This window comes from Triticum aestivum, chromosome 5B (assembly GCF_018294505.1).
Source record: "Triticum aestivum cultivar Chinese Spring chromosome 5B, IWGSC CS RefSeq v2.1, whole genome shotgun sequence".
Taxonomy (NCBI): Eukaryota; Viridiplantae; Streptophyta; class Magnoliopsida; order Poales; family Poaceae; genus Triticum; species Triticum aestivum.
In genome coordinates this window covers 701,933,297-701,958,736 of record NC_057807.1, presented here as the reverse complement: position 1 = coordinate 701,958,736, position 25,440 = coordinate 701,933,297, and the positions used below count along the sequence as shown (strand labels likewise).

Here is a 25,440-nt window from a genome sequence, read left to right as displayed (position 1 = left end):
TGGCTGAGACTGCTCACAGGAAAAGTCCGGCGCTATGGAAATATCTAATTTTGTGTGAAAGGCACTCGATATAAAGGTAAATGGTTTTGCTAAATCTCAGTCGACTGAGACCTCATTATGTCTCAGTCGATCCTATATTCCTTTAATCTTGCATGGAGGTTCATACAAAAAATTCTCTTTAGTTTTTTTCTTCTTCCTATATAAAATATCATTTGATTGAGACTTTGTTAAGTCTCAGTCGACTGAGACATAACCACACCCAAGGGTAAAAGGAAAACTCGGCAAACACGACTGAACGCCTGTCGGCAAAGTTAAGTTTGTACTGGAACTCGGCAAACACGGCAAAAAAATCTTTGCCGGGTGCAAAAAAGAAAAACATGTACTCGGCAAACGTATAACGTCGACTAAACTCTCACGATATCGGTGTCACAAGTTTTGCCTAGTGTCATACTCGAAATCAGGGCAGGCTAAGCCGACTGTTACACTTATAGCATAAATAAAAAAAATCAATGACACTATTGTCACCGTGGTCGCAATATCCCAGCCGGCTGATCCGAGCTGCTCGCCGCGCCAGTTGCAACATCCCGGCATGCTAGTTGAATTGCACATCCCGACATGCCTCCACTCGGTGCACACCAAAACTGCGCTGCACAAACGAACGTGATGGGGGTGTGAGCGCCGTCGTGTGCGAGAGAGATGGAGAAGGGGGCCAGGAACCTGTAGTGGAGGTCGCCTCGCGGTTGGATAAGGGTGGGGCGGTGGTTACCCTGCATAATGGCCGAGATGGGCAAAGGGAAGCACCGTCGCATGCGAGATAGGAGAAAGGGAGAGACTGGAGATAAACCTGTGAAGGAGGTCGCCTCATGGTTGGATATAGGCTGGCAAATTTGACAAATTTGACCTATAGACGGAATCAAATCATAGAATGAACTATCCGTGAAACTATTTCACGCGGCTGACCTTTTTCTGTGACGCCCGACACGAAGACGCCACACTACACTATGCAACGCCTCACAGATAGGCGCTACACGGCCAGCGTCGCACGCGTGTGATCAGAAAATTACTAAGTCGTGTGCAGCGCCTGAAAGCTAGGCGCCACACTATACAGTGTAGCGCCTAGCTCCTAGGTGTTGCACTAGTGCAGCGCCTAGCTCCCAGGCGTTGCACTAGTGCAGCGCCTGAGAGCTAGGCGCCACGGGTCAGCCGCGTGAAATAGTTTCACGGACAGTTCATTCTGTGATTTAATTTCGTCTATAGGTCAAATTTGTCAAATTTGCCATATAGGCTGGGGTGCTACCGCTTTCGGGTGTGGGCCCAACAGGACACGTGTTCCGTGCGCGCGATCGACTTGGAGCTGAGATCGGCAAGCCTATTTTCAACCTTTACCTTCATTTTTGTGCAGGGTCCAACCTTTACCTTCAAGTTTTGAATTATATTTTAAGATAATTTATCACATATGCCATGTGGTAGGAAGAACTTCATGTTTCTTGAATACTTTCGTCATAATGAAACACACCTATCCATAACGGTATAGCAGTGTATATGGGCTTCCTTAATTTCGTAAAAGATCCACAATGGAACCCTAAAAATTTCCCCTATACGTCAGGATAGAAAGCCTAGATAGTGTTTGGACAGGTGAAAGAAAAAAGACATCCAACCGGATCCCTCAAATTATCCTCATATATGCCTGAGTTGTCTACAAAATCTTCGTATTCAATCCATATATGAAGAGGATATGAGGGTGGTTGGCATTTTTGCGCAAACCGCCCCATCACATTTGGCCCATCCAGACCACTTTCTCTCTTTATTTTATTTTCTTTCTTGTTCATCTCCATCAATCATATGCATGAAACCGCACACATAAGAGAGAATGAAAGGATGGTTGTGTGCACAAACAAGTGACGGCTTAAAGTAGACACGTAACGTATAGGGTTTTAAATTCTGAATCCACCCGATGGCAAGCATCCCCTACACGCATCAGAGGACACATCACGTGGCATGGTCACTCTCATCACTGAGCAAGAAAGAAGGGCCCCACCCCTGACCGCCATGTATAAGGCTGGTCTATAATAGGAAGTAACTTAGACTAGTAACATGTATATTATTATTAGGTTGTAGACTTTCTTGTCTTGGTATATGTGATTTTATCCCTAGTGTGCGTAACATATTATGTTACCCCATGTCTCTTTTCTTTCTGATTAATTATTTAACACACATCTATTATGTCTAGATATGTATGATGTTAGTACCATTTATGTTAGTCTAAGCGAGAGAATGGGCGAGACTGTGCTACTTAGGTGGTAACGAGGGACTGGGAGAACCATTTCCGGAGAGCGCTGACGGATCTGAACGGTACTCAACTACCATTTCCCCAACTCTCCTTCCTCCTTCCAGTTCCCCTTACTACTCAGAAATCCTCGCCTTGCTGCTCTGTAGTTCCAAGACTGCATTGCCTTCTTCCTCGCCGGCAGCCATGGGCGCCATCGGTGTTGCCTTGTTCCTCGCCGTGGCTCTAGCAGCGACATCTGGCGGCGGCGATGCTGTGATCGTGGAGCACACGTTCGTCGTAAGCGCCCCTAGCTAGCTCCCTCCCTTGTCTTCTAAGCATTTGCTTGTTTAGTTGCTGAACTAGAAACTGGAGGTCTGTTCTTATGATTTGCTGGAATATAATGTATATGTAGGTGAGCCAGATTAAGCTGCGTTACCTGTGCAACGACACGCTAGTCACATTGGTCAACGGCCAGCTCCCCGGTCCAGCAATTGAGGTCACGGAAGGAGATTCTCTGGTTGTTCATGTCATCAACAAGTCGCCCTCTGGGTTAACTATTCATTGGTAATTAATTAGTACCTAATTTTGTGTAGCACTAGTTTATATGCCCCTACTTGTTCTATGCGTTATGCACGTTTTCTTGCCTGGTACGCTTCAGCCGGGCAAATTATCACAGTATTCTTTGGAGAGAGAGAGAGAGAGAGAGAGAGAGTTCTCCTTGGCTCACAATTTCCTGGGCCTCACTATTCGCAAAAAAAAGTTTCCTCGGGCATCACCATGTTGTACTAGTATGAATTGATTTTTACCGGCAACAACCTACCAATAAATGTGCGTGAGAGCTCGAACCAAAGATGTTACACCATTATAACAGACAAACGTGAAAATTTTGAGTCATATTCATATGAGGCAAATATATTGGTGGTACTGTTGAAGTTGTGTCGAATATAGTGTACGAGGTAGGTTACAGTTGGACTTGTAGTTGTACTGTGTTTACATAGGATGTGGAGTCGTGTCCAAGTAGGACACTTATATCCTAGGCCTCTCTTATACAGCGAGGGTAGACACACGATGTAACCTATGCCAACATAATAGCACCGGAACGCAGGGGAAGCCGGCGGCATGTGCCGGTGTCTAGGGCGACCGGGTGCGGTATTGTGACGGTGTCACGGGGAGGAGCGCCCGTAGTCAAGCCCTGGGGATGTAGCCATATCGGTGAACCTCGTTAACAAATCTCGGTGTCGTGCTCGTGCGATTGCTTGGTCCTCGGATGATCAACGGTATGCCTCGGATTTATTCTAATAAGTGATGTCATGAGCTAGGTTATTCGAAGGTCGTTGTGTTGATCAAGAGGTGGCCGAACCGTGTGTTGATTTCGTTCATCGTGAATGGCGTGCGTGGATATCGGCATAATCGGACAGCGGCGGAAAAGAAGCAATGGAAAGCTGGCGGAGTTCTCGACAAGATCAGAAAGCAGCAACAAAGGACGTGCGGCGATCGATCTGGATCGATCGGGCGAGCGTACAGGCGCGCGTGCGCATGGCAGCCGGGAGGCTGCGGCCAGGCGAGGCGATACGGCCAAAGGCCCAGTTGGACGCGGCTGGACGGATGGCCGCTTGCTGGCCCATGGCTGCTGACTGGTTGGCGCTAGTCTACCCTGATGGTTGAGATAGCTGGCTTCTTCGCTGGTGGCACGGCGGCAGAGACTTCAGAGATTTGTTTGGACCAAAACGGAGACCGAGTCTCCACGTGACATGGAGATAGGCAGGCAAATCAATCGGCGGAAGGAGAAAATCCATCAGCGAAACAGGGGCTTGGCAAAAGCAATAGCTAGCGTCAGGAGTTGTGCATAGGAGCTACGTGAAAAGACCAAGTTTGGTTAGATTTTGCTATTAGTACATCGGGGTGTACCTCATCAGGTTTTGCTCGTGTACTTTAGGCATTGCAGTGGAAGCTCGGTTAATTTTCACAGTGTCAGTCATACAAAGAGCTATGGCGCCAACGGGTACCTAGTTTGAGGTGGAGAAGTTCACGGAATTGAAAACCTTGGGTTATGGCAGACACGGGTGAAAGATTTATTGGAACAACAGGGATGCTTGAAGGCGTTGCGGGAAGTCATGTCAGCTGAGATGAAATTATCATGTGATGGATGGAAATTTCGTGGAAGACGATTTGGGAGCCTTGAGCGTGTCATACAGTCGGATATGTTCGGCTGGGTTGGACTAGGCAGTCTGACGGGATCGACGCAAGTCGGTTGATACAGAAGACGGTGGTGGGATCGGCGACAACGATGTAGGAGCGTGATGCTGATGGTGACCGACTTCTGGGCATGGAAACACGTGGCGCAGGCCCGAGTGCTTGTGTGGCCTCGACAAGACTATGGCGCGGGGTTGATTCAAGACGGTGCACATGTGAGCTCGAAGTCGACGGGGCGCGGGGTGGACTGATCATCTATCATGGAGTCATGTTGAAGGTGGAGCTGGATTGAGGGGCTACGGTGTAAGGATCCAGAGAATCGAAGCCTATTCAGCGGATGAGAAAAGCGAGTGACATGTAGTTCGGACTGGAGCCCAGTGGTCTGATGGAAGCGTGAAACTCGTCATCGGTCGGTGGTGATCGGTGGTACTCTGCAGTGGGGGTTGAGTGGTGTGGGTTCGCGACCCTTGAGACTCGAACGGGACAGCGGAGGCTCGACGCGGTAATAGCGGCGAGGCGTGCGGTATGCACGGGCATGGAGACGGGCCAGGGTTCTGGTGGTCATACATGTGGTGAGACAACTGCGAATTTGACTCGGGATGACTACAAGCAATGGTGAAATTCCTTCAAGTTTCAGACAGGCAGTCAAGAAGGAGCGGTGATGTTGAGTTCAGGTAACTCTTATGTGTGACACCCAATATGTGAGTTGTTCACTTTCACGCAGGTCATCGATTGGTGTGTGATGGCGTTGGACTGATACTCTGGAAGTTGAGAGCGCAAACTAGAGTAATTTGGAACTTGCTTTTGCTCGAGTGTTGACTGTGGTCAAGAAAAGAAGGGACTACAAGTTGCAGGTGGAGTCATATGGAGTCTTTGGAGTAGCAGCGGTGCTCATGGGATAAGCTCAAGTCCAATGTACATAGAAATTTGACGCACGGACAAATCCAGGGTGGTGGAGTATATTCGTCAAGGTGGAGTTTGTTGGAGTTGTGTCGAATATAGTGTACGAGGTAGGTTACAGTTGGACTTGTAGTTGTATTGTGTTTACATAACATGTGGAGTCGTGTCCAAGTAGGACACTTATATCCTAGGCCTCTCTTATACAGCGAGGGTAGACACACGATATAACCTATGCCAACATAATAGCACCGGAACGCAGGGGAAGCCGGCGGCATGTGCCGGTGTCTAGGGCGACCGGGTGCGGTATTGTGACGGTGTCACGGGGAGGAGCGCCCGTAGTCAAGCCCCGGGGATGTAGCCATATCGGTGAACCTCGTTAACAAATCTCGGTGTCGTGCTCGTGCGATTGCTTGGTCCTCGGATGATCAACGGTATGCCTCGGATTTATGCTAACAGATACATCAAGTTGCACACGATGACCGCTTTGATGCCTAAAATTTAAAAAAACATGAAATTGATGCTTAAACTGACCTGGACGGCACAACCAACCTGGACGGATTGAGCCTAGCCAGCTCAACAGTTAAGGTGGCCTTAGGCCCAACAGGACACATGAGGAGAGTGGCTGGGCTTGGCTCAGCTTAGACGGAAATGTAGCGATGTCTCCACATAGGCTCATTAAGAGAATATAAGGTGTCGGGAGAGCGGAGAGAGAAGGCAGCGAACCGGTATGCAGCCCTTGAGTCACTTGGCAGTGGCATTACTCTGTACTTTGGGCTAACTCCTGATTTCGCTTTTCCTGAATCGCCAAAAACGCCACTCCAGCTTTATGTATGTGGACTCTCCTCTCATTTGGGAAGCTATCTTCCCTGAGGCTGGTCACAATGGGCAAGAACATAAGCTAGTAACTTCACACTTTCCTAGACTATGTTACTACCTCCATAGTGGGTAGGAACATCTATGTAGTGTCATGCAACGATGTATTTATTAGGTTATAGACTCATTGTTTCTTGGAGTGTGTGATGTTCCGGTAACTTAGCTAGTTACCACAAGCACCTCTCTCTTCATTAAATACGTGCCACATAAGCAAAATTGTATTGGAGTATGTGATGTTACTCCTAAGTTCCTCCCCACTGTGACCAGCCTGAGCCGAACTGTTCGCCCAGCTCCAATGAAGATTTGGCGGATCTAGAAGCTAGCCAACTACCAAACAGGCCCTTAATCACTTATAACGGACCACCCTCGTGGGGCATAAATGGGCCATAGTTAGTGCGGCCCATTTTGCGATATGTTAGATATTTTCTCTTTTCTTGGAACTTTGTAAAAGCCAATAAAAATAGAGAAATTTGTAAAATAAATATACATTATTATCATGGTTAGAAAAAATCAAGCATTATTTTAGAAAGTACATATAGCTACAATAATATATATAATTTCAGGAACTACTGTCCGAGCACACGAAGCTCTTTTTACTTTTTTCATGTACCACTAGTGTATTTGCCTCTATTCTTATATATGCATGTACAAAAAGTGTCAGGTATAGATTTAATTCTTATAGATCTTCACACGGTACATCAGATTATAGCTGTCAACTATTTGAAAACTGTGAGAACTGAATATCTGAAAAATCAATGGATTTGGCCCACGATGAGTCAAGTACTCCTTGCGATGGCGAATCTGCACATGTGTATACGAACCCAGTCATAAGATTAGTAAAAAAAATTGAGTCATAAGATAGCTATATATTCCTTTAAATTGTTCTATGTATGCAGGCACGGAGTGAAGCAGCAGCTGAATTGCTGGGCTGATGGAGCAGGGATGATAACACAATGCCCAATCCAACCAAACAAGAATTTCACGTATCGATTCAACGTCAGGGGCCAGGAGGGCACGTTGTGGTGGCATGCTCACGTCGGCTGCCTCCGTGCAACCATTCATGGCGCACTGCTCATCCGGCCAAGATCCGGGCCCAATTCTTACCCATTTCCTAGACCTCACAAAGAGATCCCCATCGTTATAGGTTTGTATGCGCTGATTTATATTTAATTCTTATTTGCAAGAATCGCACATACAAACCTATAACAAAGAGATCCGCATCGTTATAGGTTTGTATGTGCGGATCCTATCGACAAAGAGACTGTTGAGTTAGGCCAGTTAAAGCTTTCTAAACTTGCAGGTGAATGGTTGGGAATGGATCCTATTAAATTGGAAACGAGAATTCAGAGCAGTATTTTAAGTGATGAGCCCCTTTCAGCTACAATCAATGGAAAGCTTGGAGACGCCAATAATTGTTCAGGTAATTACCATCACTACTATTCAAGTCTTAAACACAAACTACTCCCTCCGTCCCAAAATATAAGAGCGTTTTTGAAATGTCAGAAACGCTCTTGTATTATGGGACGGAGGGAGTAGGAAAGAATATGTACTATAAAATGGGACGACTATCAGCAAACTCAAAAACCCTCTTGCAAATTTACTTAGAAACTAAATGGTAAACTTCCAATAGTAGTTTTAATCTGGCACAAAGTTTCTTGCAAATAATAAACGTTGGATTGATGCATCTATTTCTACTTAATTTTTGCAACCATATTATAAAAGGATGTTGCTGTTCATTTTTGTAGATAGGCTGCTAGACAAATTAGTACTCCGTTTATTCCAGTATAAGCAAACTTATACATATACAATACGCAATCAAAAGTTCTAATCTTGAATTTTGGTTCCATGTGTAGGGGTCATCGAAGACAACTACATTCTAAATGTCGAGCAGGGCAAGACATATCTCTTACGGATAGTAAACGCTGCGCTCCACTCAGAGTACTACGTGAAAATCGCTGGGCATACCTTCACAGTGGTCGCCGCTGATGCCAATTATGTGAAACCATACACCACAGATATAATTGCAATCGCGCCAGGTGAGACGTTGGACGCTCTGCTAGTTGCCGATGCATCACCTGGCAGGTACTACATTGTGGCGAACAGCAAGTCAATGAGAGTGAAAACAAGAGGGATTGTGTACTACAATCCAAGCAAAAGATCTGATGACACTCAAGTAATGGAGCCAGACATGCCCGGTAAAGATGATGCAGCCGCATCCTTCTACTTCCATGGAAACTTGACCAGTTTGCCTCACCCGCTTGCGCAACCGGTGCCAGCAAACGTTGATGAGCAACTGTTCATGGCCATTGACACGACACACATGTGCAGAGAAGGTGGATCAGTCTGTGGTTTGGTGTCCCGTATGAACAACATCTCGTTCCAGCTTCCCCCCAGGATACCATTGCTCAAAGCGCACTACTACCACAATGTGAGCAGCAGCGTAAGCACACTCCAAGAGTTCCCAAGCATCATACCACCTGGGTTAGTGTACAACGACGGCCAGACGTCCAAGGCGACATCCGTGAGGAGGCTGCGGTACAACACCACAGTGGAGATTGTATTCCAGTGTCCTCCAGTGATGTACAGCTACTCTAACCCTATGCACCTCCACGGACACGACTTCTTTGTTCTCGCACAGGGGCATGGAAAATACGATGCGGACAAGGATATGCAGACATACAATTTGGTGGATCCACCCGTGAGGAACACAATCCTTGTCCCAGTAGTGGGGTGGACTGTCATCCGATTCATCGCAAGTAATCCTGGTATGTAATAATGTATATGTTGCATTGCATATATGCCCTAAATCCATTAACAAGTAATATGGAATCTATCTAGCTATACATGAAAGTTTATATATAATACGGATTGCAACTGAAAATTTGACATTTAAACAGGGGTGTGGTTCTTGCATTGCCATTATGAGAAGCACGCGTCGTCAGGCATGGCAATGGCATTCATGGTGGAGAACGGGCCGACATTGGACTCCACTCTTCCACCACCTCCAAGCGACTATCCAAGCTGTGATGACCAAAACAATGGTCTGGAATTTGAGTAATGGAAATTAGTGTACTTAAAGTTTGAACAAAATATATCAGCTTTATGTGATGATATGGTTAATAAATATTTCATGATGAAAAGGGTTTTGTTAGCAATAATCACGACATGCATGTATTATAGGAGCTATCCCAGTAGGACTAGAAGTCTTCACCAAATAGGACTCTTAGTTAGCTAGCTTTACACCTATCTATGCATGTGTACCCCTTACTTATAATATCAACACCATGATATCGATAAAGAAAATCATTGATCACGGTACCGTTGCCATCAGCTAGTTCTTGAATGGGTGCATATTGTTCCCGTTAGAATCAATCGGCCCAAGCATAAGGTAGCTTTTCTGTCTTGGTCACAAGTACAAGCTAGCTAGAAGCCTAGAACTCATCCATGCTAGTCAACATCTTATCCATTGCTTTCGACAAGAAAGTACTTCAGCGAGTTGCATGAACAGATTGGGTCTACGCCAACGAGTTCAGTTGTTGCATGTATTTTGATAAGGCTAACAATTGGTATCAGAGCCAAGTTGGTTTTCTAATGATGGGAGGTCGATGTTGATAAGAAAAGTTGTTGATGCCACGAAAGTACTCATGACAACGAGAATGGCTATAAATAAAGATTTCATTATAGGGAAAAGTCGGTACGTGCCCACTGCTGAAGTTGCATATTCGAATCCTGCCACATTAATCAAACTCTTGGCCAGCCATCTATGGAAGATTATTCTTAAACTCATACACCACAACTAGTATGATTTTCTTAAAGGAAAATCTATTCTGAATTGCCTTGCTTGGGCGTATGAATTTATATTTTTGTGCCAAGCCTCGAAGAATGAAATTGTCCTACTAAAATTAGATTTTGCTAAAGCTTTTGACACGATACAAGATTGGACTATGATTGAAATTATGTTTTAGCAGATGTTGATGCATCATCGAGTTCCACCATACATATCATCACTCAAACAAGGGAAGCCTAATTAACCCCATCATTCTACATATAGTGTTTTTATACAGAAAGAAAGTCCACACAATGGCCGTCGTACTTTCTTAGCGCAAAGTGGTTTCTAACTGTTTCACTACCTAAACTATCAGCCAACCACAGTCCTCCAGCTCACTTGGTACTTCTCGACCCCCCCCCCTCCAATGTATTTTGATAATATATATTTCATATATGAATTTTACTTTTTCTTGTATTATATAAATATAGTAAATATATTCAAAAGTTTGACAAAACCGAAATGATGTTGGGATTTTAGTTTTCGAACATAGATAACAAATTTAATTATAAACTATGATATAAAAATATGATTATTAAAAAGATGGTATCAATCATTTGAGACAAGTTTAAGTCCAATATTTATAGAACAACTTCAACATTTTTCTTAAAATGCGCTGACACTTTTTAAACTTGAACATTACTATATTTAAGTAAGCTGAATTTTTAGATTAAATGGACATTTACTAAAAATATGGACACACTTTTTAACATTTTTGTAAAGTCATAAATACTTTTGAATAACTACATGGAAAAAATGTTAATACACAAACAATTTTAAAATTATAACAATTTTCCGGTGTTGCTTCGTAGTTCCGATAACGTTGCGGATTGTGAGGACTCGTTCTTCTACGCCTGTTCGTCTTCTTCATGGACTCGATCTTCTTCCTAGCAGGATCTCAGGCAAGATGACCGCTACCTTGGATACCACTACTATCTTTGTTTTGCTAGTTGTCTCGATACTATCGCTATGTCGCGCTACCCACCACTTGTTTATCAAGCCTCCCAAATTGCCATGAAACAACCTCTAACTTTTTCCACCATCCCAGCAAACCGTTGTTTGGCTATGTTCCGCTTTGCTCAGCCCCTCTTATACCGTTGCTAATTGCAGGTGCAGTTGCAGGTTCTTCTATGTTGGGACATGGATATCATGGGATATCACAATATCTTTTATTTAATTAATGCATCTATATACTTGGTAAAGGATGGAAGGCTCGACCTTTTGCCTGGTGTTTTGTTCCACTCTTGCCGCCCTAGTTTCCGTCATACCGGTGTTGTGTTCCTTGATTTTGCGTTCCTAACACACACAGGGTTTATGGGCCCCCCTTGACAGTTCGCTTTGAATAAAACTTTCCCAGCAAGGCCCAGTATTGTTTTACCATTTGCCTAATAACAACTAAAACTTGCATAGGGACTTTCCGGACCCCGAGGATAATTAATTAACAACCCCAGGCCAGTCCTCCTCATGAGTGTTGGTCCAAAATGGGCAGACTGCGGGGCCACCATGGGGCAACTCATGGATTGGTTTTACTCGTAGGCTGACCTATCCGATCGTGGCCTGAGACGAGATACGCGCGGCTCCTATCAGGGTGTCGGCACGTCGGGAGGTCTTGCTGGTTTTGTTTTACCATTGTCGAAATGTCTTGTGAATCGGGATTCCGAGCTTGATCGGGTTGTTCCGGGAGGAGTATTTTCCCCCGTTGATCGTGAGAGTTTGTGATGGACTAAGTTTGGACACCCCTGTAGGGTTTAAACTTTCGAGAGACGTGCCCGCAGTTCTGTGGCAGATGGGAGTTTTTAGTATCCGGTTGTAGTGAACTTGACACCAGATCCAAATTAAAATACACCAACCGCGTGTGTAACCGTGATCGTCTCTTTTCGACGAAATTCGGGAAGAGAACACAATGGGGTTATGTTTGAACGTAAGTAGTTCAGGATCATTTCTTGATTATTACTAGTTTGTGACCGTTTGTGTAGTTTGTCATCTTATTCTTGTACTCGTAAGTTAGCCACCATATAATGCTTAATGATGTTGCAGCCTCACCACTTACCCATTCCATACCCATTAAGCTTTGCTAGTCTTGATACCCATGGCTATGGGATTGCTGAGTCCTCGTGGCTCACAGATTACTACAACAAAAGTTGCAGGTACATGTAATGCGATGATCTGACGTGAAAGCGATGCTTGATTGCGCTTGGAGTTCTTCTTCTTCGATCAAGGGATAGGTTCTGGGTCGGGAGCCTAGGCTAGCAGGGTGGATGTCGTTCTTCTTTTTCGTTTGATTGCATCTGTACTCGGAACCTGCTCTTCTGTATGATGATTGCTATGTATTGATGTATTATTGTATTGATTGATGCTGCAGCTTGTGGCGAGTGTAAGCCTTTATCTAGTACTCTCATCTATTCAATACATGGTAATGTTGTAATGATATCCACCTTGCTATGGGCTCGAAATGCGATTGTGCCCCAATCATGAATTCATCACGTGATTGGGATAGAATCACATCTTGGGCGCTACAGTGCCTCTAGTCCCGGTTCGTCTCATGAACCGGGACTAAAGGGACTCGTGGGGTCCCAGCCTGACACCAGCCTGCCACCACCCCTTTAGTCCCAGTTTGTGTTACGAACCGATACTAGAGGTTCAACACGAATAGGGACTAATGATTCCCGCCCCCTAGCCGTTGGAACCGGCACTAATTGCCATATTAGTACCGGTCCGTTTGCAAACCACGACTAATGGGGCTCATGTAAAGTCGTTTATCTACTAGTGTATATCGTCACAGTCCAATCAATTTAGATTGGCAAGCCAAAACAATGAGTATTTGTCACAATGGGCAGGAAACCATTATTCCTTCTGATAGCAGCAATACTACTTCTTCAACATTTTTAGACCCTGATGTCTACTACACAACCTTCTTCTTGTAGACGTTGTTGGGCCTGCAAGTGCACAGGTTTGTAGGACAGTAGCAAATTTCCCTCAAGTGGATGACCTAAGGTTTATCAATCCGTGGGAGGCGTAGGATGAAGATGGTCTCTCTCAAAACAACCCTGCAACCAAATAACAAAGAGTCTCTTGTGTCCCCAACACACCCAATACAACGGTAAATTGTATAGGTACACTAGTTCGGCGAAGAGATGGTGATACAAGTGCAATATGGATGGTAGATATGGGTATTTGTAATCTGAAATTATAAAGACAGCAAGGTAGCAAGCGATAAAAGTGAGTGTAAACGGTATTGCAATGGTAGGAAACAAGGCCTAAGTTTCATACTTTCACTAGTGCAAGTTCTCTCAACAATAATAACATAATTGGATCACATAACTATCCCTCAACATGCAACAAAGAGTCACTCCAAAGACACTAATAGCAGAGAACAAACGAAGAGATTATGATAGGGTACGAAACCACCTCAAAGTTATCCTTTCTGTTTTATCTATTTAAGAGTCCGTAATAAAATAACACGAAGCTATTCTTTCCGTTCGATCTATCATAGAGTTCATACTAGAATAACACCTTAAGACACAAATCAACCAAAACCCTAATGTCACCTAGATACTCCATTGTCACCTCAAGTATCCGTGGGCATGATTATACAATATGCATCACACAATCTCAGATTCATCTATTCAACCAACACAAAGTACTTCAAAGAGTGCCCCAAAGTTTCTACTGGAGAGTCAAGACGAAAACGTGTGCCAACCCCTATGCATAGGTTCATGGGCGGAACCCGCAAGTTGATCACCAAAACATACATCAAGTGGATCACGTGAATATCCCATTGTCATCACAGATAAACACGGCAAGACATACATCAAGTGTTCTCAAATCCTTAAAGACTCAATCCGATAAGATAACTTCAAAGGGAAAACTCAATCCATTACAACAGAGTAGAGGGGGAGAAACATCATAAGATCCAACTATAATAGCAAAGCTCGCGATACATCAAGATCATGCCATAGAGAGAACACGAGAGAGAGAGAGAGAGATCAAACACATAGCTACTGGTACATACCCTCAGCCCCGAGGGTGAACTACTCCTTCCTCGTCATGGAGAGCGTCGGGATAATGAAGATGGCCACCGGTGATGGGTTTCCCCTCCGGCAGGGTGCCGGAACAGGCTCCCGAGAGGTTTTTGGTGGCTACAGAGGCTTGCGGTGGCGGAACTCCCGATCTATTGTTGTCTTCGATGTTGTTAGGGTATATGCAAATATATATAGGCGAAAGAAATCGGTCGGAGGAGCCTCAAGGGGCCCACGAGATAGGGGGGCGCCCAGGGGGGTGGGCGCGCCCTCCTATCTCCTGGCCTCCTCGAAGCTTCCCTGGCTTGTACTCCAAGTCTCCCGGATCATGTTCGTTCCAAAAATCATGCTCCCGAAGGTTTCATTCCGTTTGGACCCCGCTTGATATTCCTTTTCTTCGAAACACTGAAATAGGCAATAAAACAGCAATATGGGCTGGGCCTCCGGTTAATAGGTTAGTCCCAAAAGTAATATAAAAGTGTATAATAAAGCCCGTAATCATTCAAAACAGATAGTATAATAGCATGAATGCTTCATAAATTATAGATACGTAGGAGACGTATCAGAGCCTGATAAGTTTCAGAAGGAAATTGATAAAGGATCTATGGGCTACTATCTTTATCCCTTATCTTATGACTCTGCTGATACCGATGATGAAAATACTTTGGAGGAACTTAACTTGGTATAGTGAGCCTAGCAGGCGGCGGGAGTCCAGTACGATTGCTTGCATTTCTCTAGAATTGAACTAGCCCTTGGGAAAGGTAGACGTGAAGGTACCATGATTTCTCACTTTATAGAAGCGTTAGAGCTCGGCTGACACAGTGATCGAAAGATGCGCGACCAAAACAACTTGAAACTGCCCAAGCACCTTTTGCTTTTCCTAATATCATCCGTTTGGGTAGTTGGATATGAGCATATTCAAATTGGAATTCTTCTGATCCAAGATCCAATAGAAGTTTTGAGGTAAGAGGTACTGTGAGAAGATTTCTTTGTTCGATACCCAGTTTTTGATCTCGCAAGCAAGGAAATCGAAGAATAGCTCAGTATTATTACGTCTGGTAGTGAGCTCTGCCCTAGAGAATGAAGACTCCAAGTAGCATCTCAGTCTCGATTTTTGCCTTCTCGGGAGATGACTTGTGATAAGCAAGTCAACCATGTCCTAAAGAAGTAGTGGGAGTGCATGGTTATAAAGGAAGGCGCGAATGTATTACGGAGCGAAGAAGCTTTAGATAAAGTTCTACCTCGCGGGTGAAACCATAGATTGGAAGGTGTAGGTCACTCACCCGTTTAAACAAAGAGAAATCATAGAGCATAGCTCGTTTGTAATGCCCCTGTCTGAACTGACAACAGGATTTAGGTCGTCCCGGCCAGTAACAAAGGAGAAATTCCCTTGCTTGTTAGGAGTTCCTTTAGTTTGCAGTTGAGTGCAGCAGGATGGTTCTCTCTGTGTATTCCTGAAAAAGTGATTGGAGGTTCGTTGCTTACCTTAAGTCATTATCAACCGAAACTCATAGAGAAAGGGATCCGCAAAACCCCTCGCCATTACCGTAGGAGCAGGTTTTTAAAGCCTACAAGTTAAGTTGTTGGCTGCTCTTAGAGATAGAGTGCCAACATGAGACCTATTTGTTAGCTTTGAACCGGGAAGGTCCCTCAACCATACCGTGATATGAACCAGTGGCTTCCCTACCGAAACCCAAGATCAAATATTGGGTTGTGCGGACCACTAATTTGGTACATATTATCACAATTTGCAAGGCTTGTGACATGTTCAAGTAAATGAGCTATGGGTATAGGTATAGGTTAGGGGGGCGTCAACCCTTGTGGGGCTGGGTGGGGTATCCTGAACTACTAGAGCAGCTCCCCCTTGTGGCACCGGTTAAACGTTTTCTAATGGTGGAATTGCCAAACCTTTGCCCATGCCGAACTGCCAAAGACAACGTTGGCATGATCGATCCGCCGCCGGAGATGGAGCCCCCGGGAGACGAAGACGACAAGTCGCAGGAGCTCGTCTTCACCAAGCCCGCACTACGGACGCTGACGCCACGGAGTTCGATGCCCCGGAGGTCAACGCCACGGAGGCCGCCCCCACTTTGTCACGGCGGCTCCATGGTGGACGACGACACAGAAGCTCGCCGAGATGCCGCCCACTTCATCACAACGTCGCCGTGGAGGTCGGCGGCACCGAAGTCGTCACCACCGCTCTTTGTCTAGTTCATCATGATGGTGCCACGGAAGAGGATGACATGGAGCTCGCCCAGATGCCACCCGCCATCAATGTCGTCATGCCAGGATCCATTAAGGTCGGTGGCCACCGCCATGGAGGTCGATGCCCCGGAGGTCGCCATCACCACTCGCGTACACCTCGTCACGGCGGTACGTTGAGGACGTCGACATGGAGCACGCCATGAAGTCGCCCACTGTCGATGTCGCGAAACCGGCGCCCTGGCGGACGACGCCATAGAGGACGCCATCGCCCACTTCGTCACAACGGTGACATCGATGACGGCGATGTTAGAGTTAACCTTGTTGTTTTTGTTTTTTTTTCGTTACATTTACTTAGTGTCTTGCACGTAGACATGCTCAACCATTAGGCTGCGGCCATACACTCACGTAGAGATGAGATGGCGTGTGTGTACAAGCTAGTGATGAGTAGGTAGTCTGCTGCATGGATGTGTTGGTTAGCAAAATGGGTACAGCTCCGTAGAGTCACAACGTCCAAGTCTGAGTTAATTACACGATAGTACCACAATTGGGGCCGTGGTGGCGAATTGGTACCAGTTTTGAAAAATTTTACGTGTCAGTACCATGTTTGGACCGAACCGTTGCAAATCGGGCTAAACTTTGTATTTGTACGTATTGACGCTGGAACTGACCGCCCGGGCCCGCGCGTCAGATGCCACGCTGGCGAATCGGCACGCGCCTGCTCGCTCGATAGGTGCGGTCCGGCTCGAACCGGACCGGCCCGTGCTCCACTCTGTTCCTCCTCGCTCCCGCCTCCCTCCTTGCTCCTCTCTCGTCGCCCTCGTCACCGCCGGCAGCTTTGCCGGAGCGGAGCGCCGCCGCCCGCCATGGTTTTCAAAGACGAAAGCAGTGAGGACACGTCCAGCCTGCTGTACATGCACTCGACCTCATCCACGGACGGGCTTAACCAGGTGATTTTCCTTGAGCTAGGTCTAGGGTTAGGGTTTCAGATTTGGGGCTTTTTGATTTGGTTGATTTCGCTGGGTTTTGATTTGGGCATTTTGATTGTACGAGCTTCGGTAGGTCCCTTTCAGCGTTGAAGATCCAGATTACCAGGGGCTTGAGCTGGAAACGATGTCGCCATGTGAGAAGCACGGCAAGGCATCTGAGAGGCTTGTCGCATTTGAAGGAACAGACACAGGGAGAAGGTTCCTAGCATGTGCAGAGCCGGTATGAATTCTATGCTGATAGTGGGATATTATATATAGGTTGATAGTGTCATATTATTGTTGGTTTGACAGTGCCATATTGAACATGAGTGAACATGAGTACAAGGCCTGATTATTAAGGGCATATTCATTTTTGCAACAACAGTAGCTTGTGTAGTTTAATGACAGTGGTACTGTTATTTTGCAGTGGCATTGTTCTTGCTATCATGTGAAATAATCAGTTTGAGGTTTCTACAGGTTTACTGTTGCTGTTGTGGCATTTTTATGTAGTAGAATGGAGTACTCAGTTGAATGACAGTGCTACTGTTAATTATGTTCCTGTTATTTTTGGTCCTGTTTGGAACTAAATATTGAGTGAACTGTAACTTTTATGTTGGGATGGACCTGCTGTTATGTATCTAATTACTTGAAATATCCAGTTGAATGGATAGTATGTACTGCATATGCTTTGGCAGTTCACCAAATTTGCAGTTTGAGATTGCTCTCTCTTGTTTTGTAGCTGATTAGCAAAATCTAGTTCAAAGCTGTAGCTGAGTGGTGCTGTAATTTGTCATGCTATTATTTAGTGGGTAGGTACATCTCAATTACTAGTGTAGCTTAGTGGTGCTATTATTACCAATGTACAGTGTTATTGCTTTGCACTAGTTATTTACCTGTGCTTCTGAAGTAACATGTTTATTTTTTTATCTTTTTTCCTTTTTGCAGGAACGGCAGAATTGTGGGTTTGTTGAATGGGTTGATCACCAGTGGCCCACAACAATGCAAAATGCATTGTTGAAGCTGTGGGCCATGGTTGAAGATAGCAAGAGTGCTAGGGTGAATGATAATCTTGAAAGTTCTTTCACTATCCACCATCTGACAGAAGAGAAGAACAAGCTGAAGGCCAACTATGACAAGTTAGTCCAAGATGTGCATCAACTTATGAGCTTCCAGGAGGACAGGGTGGTGGATTTCAGATATCTGCAGGATAACCTTACATATCAGCAGCAATGCAGAAGTGAACCGGTGGCTGATATGAAGGCATAGATGGCAAAGAAAGATGCAGAGTTTGAGAAGCTTAAGCAGAATTATGAAGTGCTACTGAACCTGACAAGAGCACAAGCAACAGTCATCCAGAACTTGAAGTTGAAGCATATTAAAGACAAGCAATTGCTTAGTGAAGATAAGATGAACTTGGAGTTGAAGAATGCAGAGCTCACAAAGTCTGAGGAGAAGCTCACCCGAGAGAAGCTAGAGTTGAAGCTTCAGATTGCTGAGCTGATGAAGGCAGAGGAGAAGCTGAAGGAGAAGATCAAGGGGATCCAGGCCATCTTAGAGAAGTGAAGAAAATGAATATGAGACTAGTGGGTAATGCTGACCTTTTGGGCATGATGGTTGTGTAGTGTATGGCTCTACTAATTGTGAACTATGTCTGTGTATGTATGTAGTAGATATGCTTTTCATCCTTTTGTGAGAAAAGGATGAACTATGCATTTAAACTCAAACTCCACTATGTATTTGTGATGGACCTGCTGTGTACCCTATAATATGTTGAACTCCAGTAAGTATTGTGTGTTATGTTGGCTAGACTTGAAATGATGATATATCATGCATTGGAAGATGGATCAGATATTCTGTGCCATGAGATGTAGACTAAAAGTTATGATTTCTCTTGCAATAGGTTTTATATTTTTATATTAGATGATTATGTTAGCATTGGAAGACTATTTGATGGTTATGTTAGCACTGGAATATTATATGGTTATGTTATATCATGCATTGGAAGCCCATGTTGGTTAGGTTAAGTTGGTTCCGTCGACCCCTAGCCACCGTAAACCCTAATGGTTAGATTAAGGTGGTTCCGTCGACCCCGAGCCACCATAAACCATCATGGTTAGGTTAAGTTGGTTCCGTCGACCCCTAGCCACCATAAACCCTAATGGTTAGATTAAGGTGGTTCCGTCGACCCCGAGCCACCGTAAACCATCATGGTTAGGTTAAGGTGGTTCCGTCGACCCCGAGCCACCGTAAACACTAATGGTTAGGTTAAGTTGGTTCCGTCGACCCCTAGCCACCATAAACCCTAATGGTTAGATTAAGGTGATTCCGTCGACCCCGAGCAACCATAAACCATCATGGTTAGGTTAAGGTGCTTCCATCGACCCCGAGCCACCGTAAACCATCATGGTTAGGTTAAGTTGGTTCTGTCAACCCCTAGCCACCATAAACCCTAATGGTTAGATTAAGGTGGTTCCGTCGACCCCGAGCCACCGTAAACCATCATGGTTAGGTTAAGGTGGTTCCGTCGACCCCGAGCCACCGTAAACACTAATGGTTAGGTTAAGTTGGTTCCGTCGACCCCTAGCCACCATAAACCCTAATGGTTAGATTAAGGTGATTCCGTCGACCCCGAGCAACCATAAACCATCATGGTTAGGTTAAGGTGCTTCCATCGACCCCGAGCCACCGTAAACCATCATGCTTAGGTTAAGTTGGTTCCGTCGACCCCTAGCCACCATAAACCCTAATGGTTAGATTAAGGTGATTCCGTCGACCCCGAGCCACCGTAAACCATCATGGTTAGGTTAAGGTGCTTCCATCGACCCCAAGCCACCCAAGTGGACATAAACCATCAAGTTATCCACCCAAGTGGCATCAATCCATCAACCATCAAGTTATCCCCAACAGAACCATCAAGATATCCATTGGCATCAGCAAAAGTTGCTTTAGTGGCATCAAACCCAAAAGAAAACACATTGTAGTGGCATCAAACTCTAAATAGTATATCATTGTAGCATGAGCACAAGTTACTGCAGTGGCATCAAACCAAAATAAAGCACATGTAGCAGGAATACAAGACATTGTAGTGGCATCAAACCAAAAGATAACATGCCACATTGTAGCAGGTGCACATTGTAGAATCAACAGAAGTTTGCATCACCTTCTGCCACCTCTACTAGCATTGAACCAGGCCATCCATCCAGTGTGTGTGCCATCAGTTGGTGGAGGAGCACTAGAAGTTGAGGCACCATACTGCCTTGGGGCAGAGAAAGGCCTTGAAGAATTTGCACCTCTCCCAGCAGAAGATTGAGCACTAGAAGATGCTCTTCCAGATCCTCTTCCACCACCAGCCCTTCTTCCTGCACCTCTACCAGCACCACTTCCACCACCTCTACTAGCAGCACTTCCAGTTCTTCCTCCTGGTGTTGGAGCAGGAGCCCTAGTTGTTGCAGGTGGAGCAGCTCTTGGTGTTGGTGCAGGAGCTTTAGGTGTTGGTGTAGGAGCCCTAGTTGTTGCAGGTGGAGCAGCTCTTGGTGTTGGTGCAGGAGCTTTAGGTATTGGTGTAGGAGCCCTAGTTGTTGGTGCAGGAGATCTAGATGTTGCTGAAGCAGCTCTAGGTGTTGTTGCAGGAGTTGTAGGAGCAACACCTCTTGCTTGTGAATTCCTTCCGGCAGGCTTGGAAAACAATTCAAAGGAAACACAGTTAACAATACTACAAATAAGAAAGGTAATTTATAGAAACATCAAAATGAAGAACTAGTACAAAGGGGCTTACCACATGTTTGTTCTTTCTTAAGGCCAACTCAGGTTTCAACTGTTTAAGGCAGGTTGTGTATTTATGCCCTTGTAATCCACAATTGCTACAAGTTATTGTCCCCATTCTTGAGGTGGACTTTGGCTTTGGAACTTCAAATTTTCCCTTTATTCTCTTCTCTTTCCTTCTTCCTTTCTTCACTTTAAATGCTGGTGGTTCTATGTCTGGACCTGGGGTCTTTGTCCAGTCATGCTCACCAGGGACAGGATATATCATTGGTTCATATGCTGCCAAATAATATGGTTTCTTGAAGAATTTGCTTACAAAGTCCTCTGGAAACCTTTTTGCCTTGTTGATTGCTGAGATGGCATGGTTACATGGGATGCCACTGAGGTCCCACTTTCTGCAACCACAGGTTTCAACTTCCAAATTGACAGCATGTGTTTGCTCACCACTAGTTACTTGCCACAAGTTAACACCTGCTTGAATGGGTTTGCAGTACCTGGCCCTTTCCTTTTCAATCTCCAACTTCTCACTGTAATGTGGTGTGATCTCCCATCTAGCTTCCCTTCCACTCTCTCTATTCCTGTGCCACCTAACCATCTGCTTATCCTTTATGCCATCACACATAGTTCTTATTGGTTTTTTCCTATGATCTAGGATGTACTTGTTAAACACCTCTGACAAATTGTTGACAACCAAGTCAGTCTTGCTATTTGTGTCAAATGCATGCCTAGCCCATGTTTTCTTGGGTATTGCACTAAGCCACTGCCAAGCTTCCACACTCTCAGCTTTGAGATCATCCATTGCTTTATTAAATTTGTGTTCATTATATGCATAACTGGCATTATCCATGCACTTCTTAAGGTCCTCCCCCCTAAAGCCAGCATTCTGGAAGTTTGCATATATGTGTCTTAAGCAGAATCTTTGATGACTGTTAGGAAAAACTCTATTCACTGCATATAATAGCCCCTGGTGCACACAATTTAAACAGCTAAGCTACTGTCTAATACACATGTAAACACATATTTAGCAGGCAAAGCAAGGTGGATAAACATACCTTCTGTCTGTCTGACATTATAGTATATGGACCATACTGTCCAACTTCTCCTCCAAGACAAATCTTCAGTTGGTGTAGAAACCAGCACCAGTTTGCTTTGTCCTCTTGTCCAACAATGCCAAATGCCAGTGGGTATATGTTGTTATTGCCATCTCTACCAGTGGCAGCAAGGATTTGTGCACCAGTGGTCAGCTTGATAAAACATCCATCAATACCTAAAACAGGAAGTAAACATAACATGTCAAATGCATTTATATGTGCAACCTATTGAAACTAACAACATCAAAGTAGTGTACAAGCTAAAATGAACTAACCAATGAATGGTCTACAGCCCTGTAGAAATCCCTCCCTTGCTCCATTGATGCAGTAAAACATGGCATGGAATCTTGGTCCTGGATGTGGGATTTTTTCAGTGGCTTTTGGAGTTACAGTGGTGACTATAACTCTACTCCCAGGGTTTGTATCCATCACAGTCTGAGCATAGTCTCTCAGCCTTGGGTATTGCTTCCTATGATCTCCCAACACAGCCTCAACAGCTAAGTTTTTTGCCCTATATGCCATAGCCTTGGGCACATCCACACCATACTTTTCCATGCAGGCATCAATAAGTGTATGTATGCTAGTACTGACATCAGATCTGAATAGTGGCTCATATTGCTTTGCAAGCCACTTTGCACTTACCCTGCTTGTTTCAGTAGAACTAGGGCAGGTGTGTTGTATCCTCATCTTCTTAATTACAAAAGTGTTTTCCCCTTTTATAACAGCTGCCACAATGCAGAACTTACAATGTTCATTCTTGCAATGCACAATGATCCTCTGATCTGAGTTCCTGTGATACTTGAAGTCTCTGCACTGAGTGATGTGCAAGCTCAACAGAGCATCTCTGAATTGATGTTGATCTTTGAAGCACATATGCAGTTTTAGTTGTTGGTGTGGTTGTTCCAAATCCTCATTGTACCATACTCTAGCTGGCCTCTTCTTTGCCCTACTCTTCCTTTTTTGAGGTAGCACAAATGCTAGTGGCTCAAACCCATCATCTTCACTGTCCTTCAATAAACTATCATCTTCTTCATCTGATGATGGTTTCCAATCAGGTTGCACTTCTTCTAAAACACTGGAATGTGACCTTGTTGTTGGTCCCCTCCTTACTTGCAACTTCTGCTTCTTCTTTGCTGGCACATATATTTTTTCCTCCTCTTCTGGAACAATAGGGTCATCATCCTCCAACTCAAATAATTCCTCTACCTCTGTGTCACCCTCATAATGCACTTGTTCTTCATCCTCTAATTCTTCTTCTGATTCTTCATCCTCTGTTTCTTCCTCATGTTGCTCTTGTACTTCTTCCTCTCTCTGTCTATTTCCCTCTTCCATCTCCATGTCTTCAGCATCATGCATTTCCTCATTATAGTTAGGCCTTAAATCCCCCATGTCACTATCATACTGCCCTTCAGATCCTTCAGATGAACATGCATAACTGCCATCATAGCCAACTTGTTCTTCTTCCACAACTTCTTTTAACTTGGGATTTAGAACACTCCTGCTCTCTTGTGTTAAAACAGCAGGGCCTACAGCTGCAATATAACTGCTACTCTGACCTTCATAAGCAACACCTTGCTGATCAACAGCATAAACAGGAGGATCGGCAAGATCAAAAACAACAGGCTCAGAATATTCAGTTATATCTAAATTTTGCTTCTGTACAAAACCCTTCTGTGGTACACTGACAGCTGGTGGACAAGCCCTAAATAGCAAATTAAGCACCAAACTCTCCTCATTCTGCCTCTTGATCAACTGTAGTTTAACATTACTATCAACCAATTCCAAGCCCTGCTCTCCTGGGGTCTCCATGTAAAACATCAGTGAATCATCAATACTAAAGCCTTGGGTTTCCATCAATGCAACCATATTTAGATATGTCACATCTGAACAGCTTAATTTCCTCTCTAACAGATCATTATTGTCAAAATGGATCCTAACATTCCATATGTCTTCATATAAACTACAATTCACATGCAATTTGCCTAATCAGTACACTATAACCCTAATTAGCAAATAAATGAGAAGAAAAAAAGAGACAGAAACAGAAACTTACAGGACGCCGCCGAGCCCGTGGGTCAGCTCATGGCTATTGCTAGGGTTCGCCACCCATTGCTTTGCCAGCCGTACCCGCTGCTCCATGGACAGTGCGGGCTCAATGAACTCGTCGTCGTCGCTGGAGTACTCAGAGCTCGAGTAGCCATCGCCGCCCTCGATTGGAGATCTCCCCTCGATTCCTCCTGCCGCGCCGATGCCGAAGAGGGGAAGGTTTGCGCCGCCGCCATCGCCGTCGCCGCCATCGCCGTCGCCGCCACCGCCGCTACCGCCACCACCGCCCGGGAGCGCCGCCGCCATCGCCTTACGCGCAGGGGAGCTAGGGTTCGTCGACGAACAGAGACGGCGAGGAGGAACAGAGTGGAGCACGGGCCGGTCCGGTTCGAGCCGGACCGCACCTATCGAGCGAGCGGGCGCGTGCCGATTCGCCAGCGTGGCATCTGACGCGCGGGCCCGGGTGGTCAGTTCCAGCGTCAATACGTACAAATACAAAGTTTAGCCCGATTTGCAATGGTTCGGTCCAAACATGGTACTGACACGTAAATTTTTTCAAAACTGGTACCAATTCGCCACCACGGCCCCAATTGTGGTACTATCGTGTAATTAACTGGGTGGAGCAAGAAGCGGACGCAATCAGTTGTGGCGTGCGTCAAGTGTGTCGTGGGTAAGCTCATATCTGTTGCAAACTTGGAGGTGACTCAAGCTTGTACGCGTGTGTGCTGGAGTGATTAAGGTGTCAAGCCGTTAGTGGCGTGGCCGTGTGTGTTGCATGCAGAATTATGTGGAGTGCATGCAAGGTAGTGGTTAGTGGGTGCGTTGGGGCTGGGTTAGTCCGGCTACTTAATCCCATGTAATCATGTCCATTGTTAAGAGAGTAAGAGAAACGGAAAAGGAACAAGTTGTGCGGTGCCCCAAAATTTCCTGCGTCCTTTTCTTCCACCTCTAGTACATGTATGTTTTCTTGAGAGAATCCTTGGGCTGAGAGAGTTGCAAGGTAGAGAAGAAGCGGCGCTGCGAGAGGTGGCGCCAACACGCGATGCAGAGGTCGCCGAGATGCCGCCCGCCGTCGATGTCGTCAAGCCAGTGCCATTAAGGTCCACCATCCGTTTCGTCGAGCCGGACGGACACCACCCAAGATGAAGACTTGGCTCTCGGCCTCACTTCGTCAGGCCAGCGCGACGTAGACGTGGACAGGCGCATCAACCAGCTGGAACCCGTGGTACACTTGGCCATACCGGCCGGAGGTCGCCGATGACTTACGTGATGGTATTGAAGGCGGCTTCAT

At 45.3% G+C, this 25,440-nt stretch overlaps 2 protein-coding genes across 2 annotated transcripts; one reads left to right on the top strand and one right to left on the bottom strand.

The window, feature by feature from the left end:
• Positions 1–2,319: 2,319 nt before the first annotated feature.
• On the top strand, positions 2,320–9,375 carry LOC123117817 (laccase-15). The gene is made up of 7 exons (XM_044538489.1): positions 2,320–2,352; positions 2,437–2,566; positions 2,682–2,833; positions 7,132–7,379; positions 7,536–7,655; positions 8,089–9,000; positions 9,133–9,375. The coding sequence occupies exons 2-7, from the start codon at positions 2,474–2,476 to the stop codon at positions 9,291–9,293; spliced, it is 1,686 nt and encodes a 561-aa protein (XP_044394424.1). The 5' UTR covers positions 2,320–2,352; positions 2,437–2,473; the 3' UTR covers positions 9,294–9,375.
• An 11,557-nt stretch (positions 9,376–20,932) lies between these two features.
• Positions 20,933–24,242, bottom strand: LOC123115340 (uncharacterized). The gene is made up of 4 exons (XM_044536513.1): positions 24,157–24,242; positions 22,379–24,063; positions 22,065–22,279; positions 20,933–21,976 (listed from the first exon to the last, which is right to left on the bottom strand). Exons 1-4 carry the CDS (start codon positions 24,240–24,242, stop codon positions 20,963–20,965), a joined length of 3,000 nt encoding a protein of 999 aa, XP_044392448.1. The 3' UTR covers positions 20,933–20,962.
• Between the last annotated feature and the right edge of the window lie 1,198 nt (positions 24,243–25,440).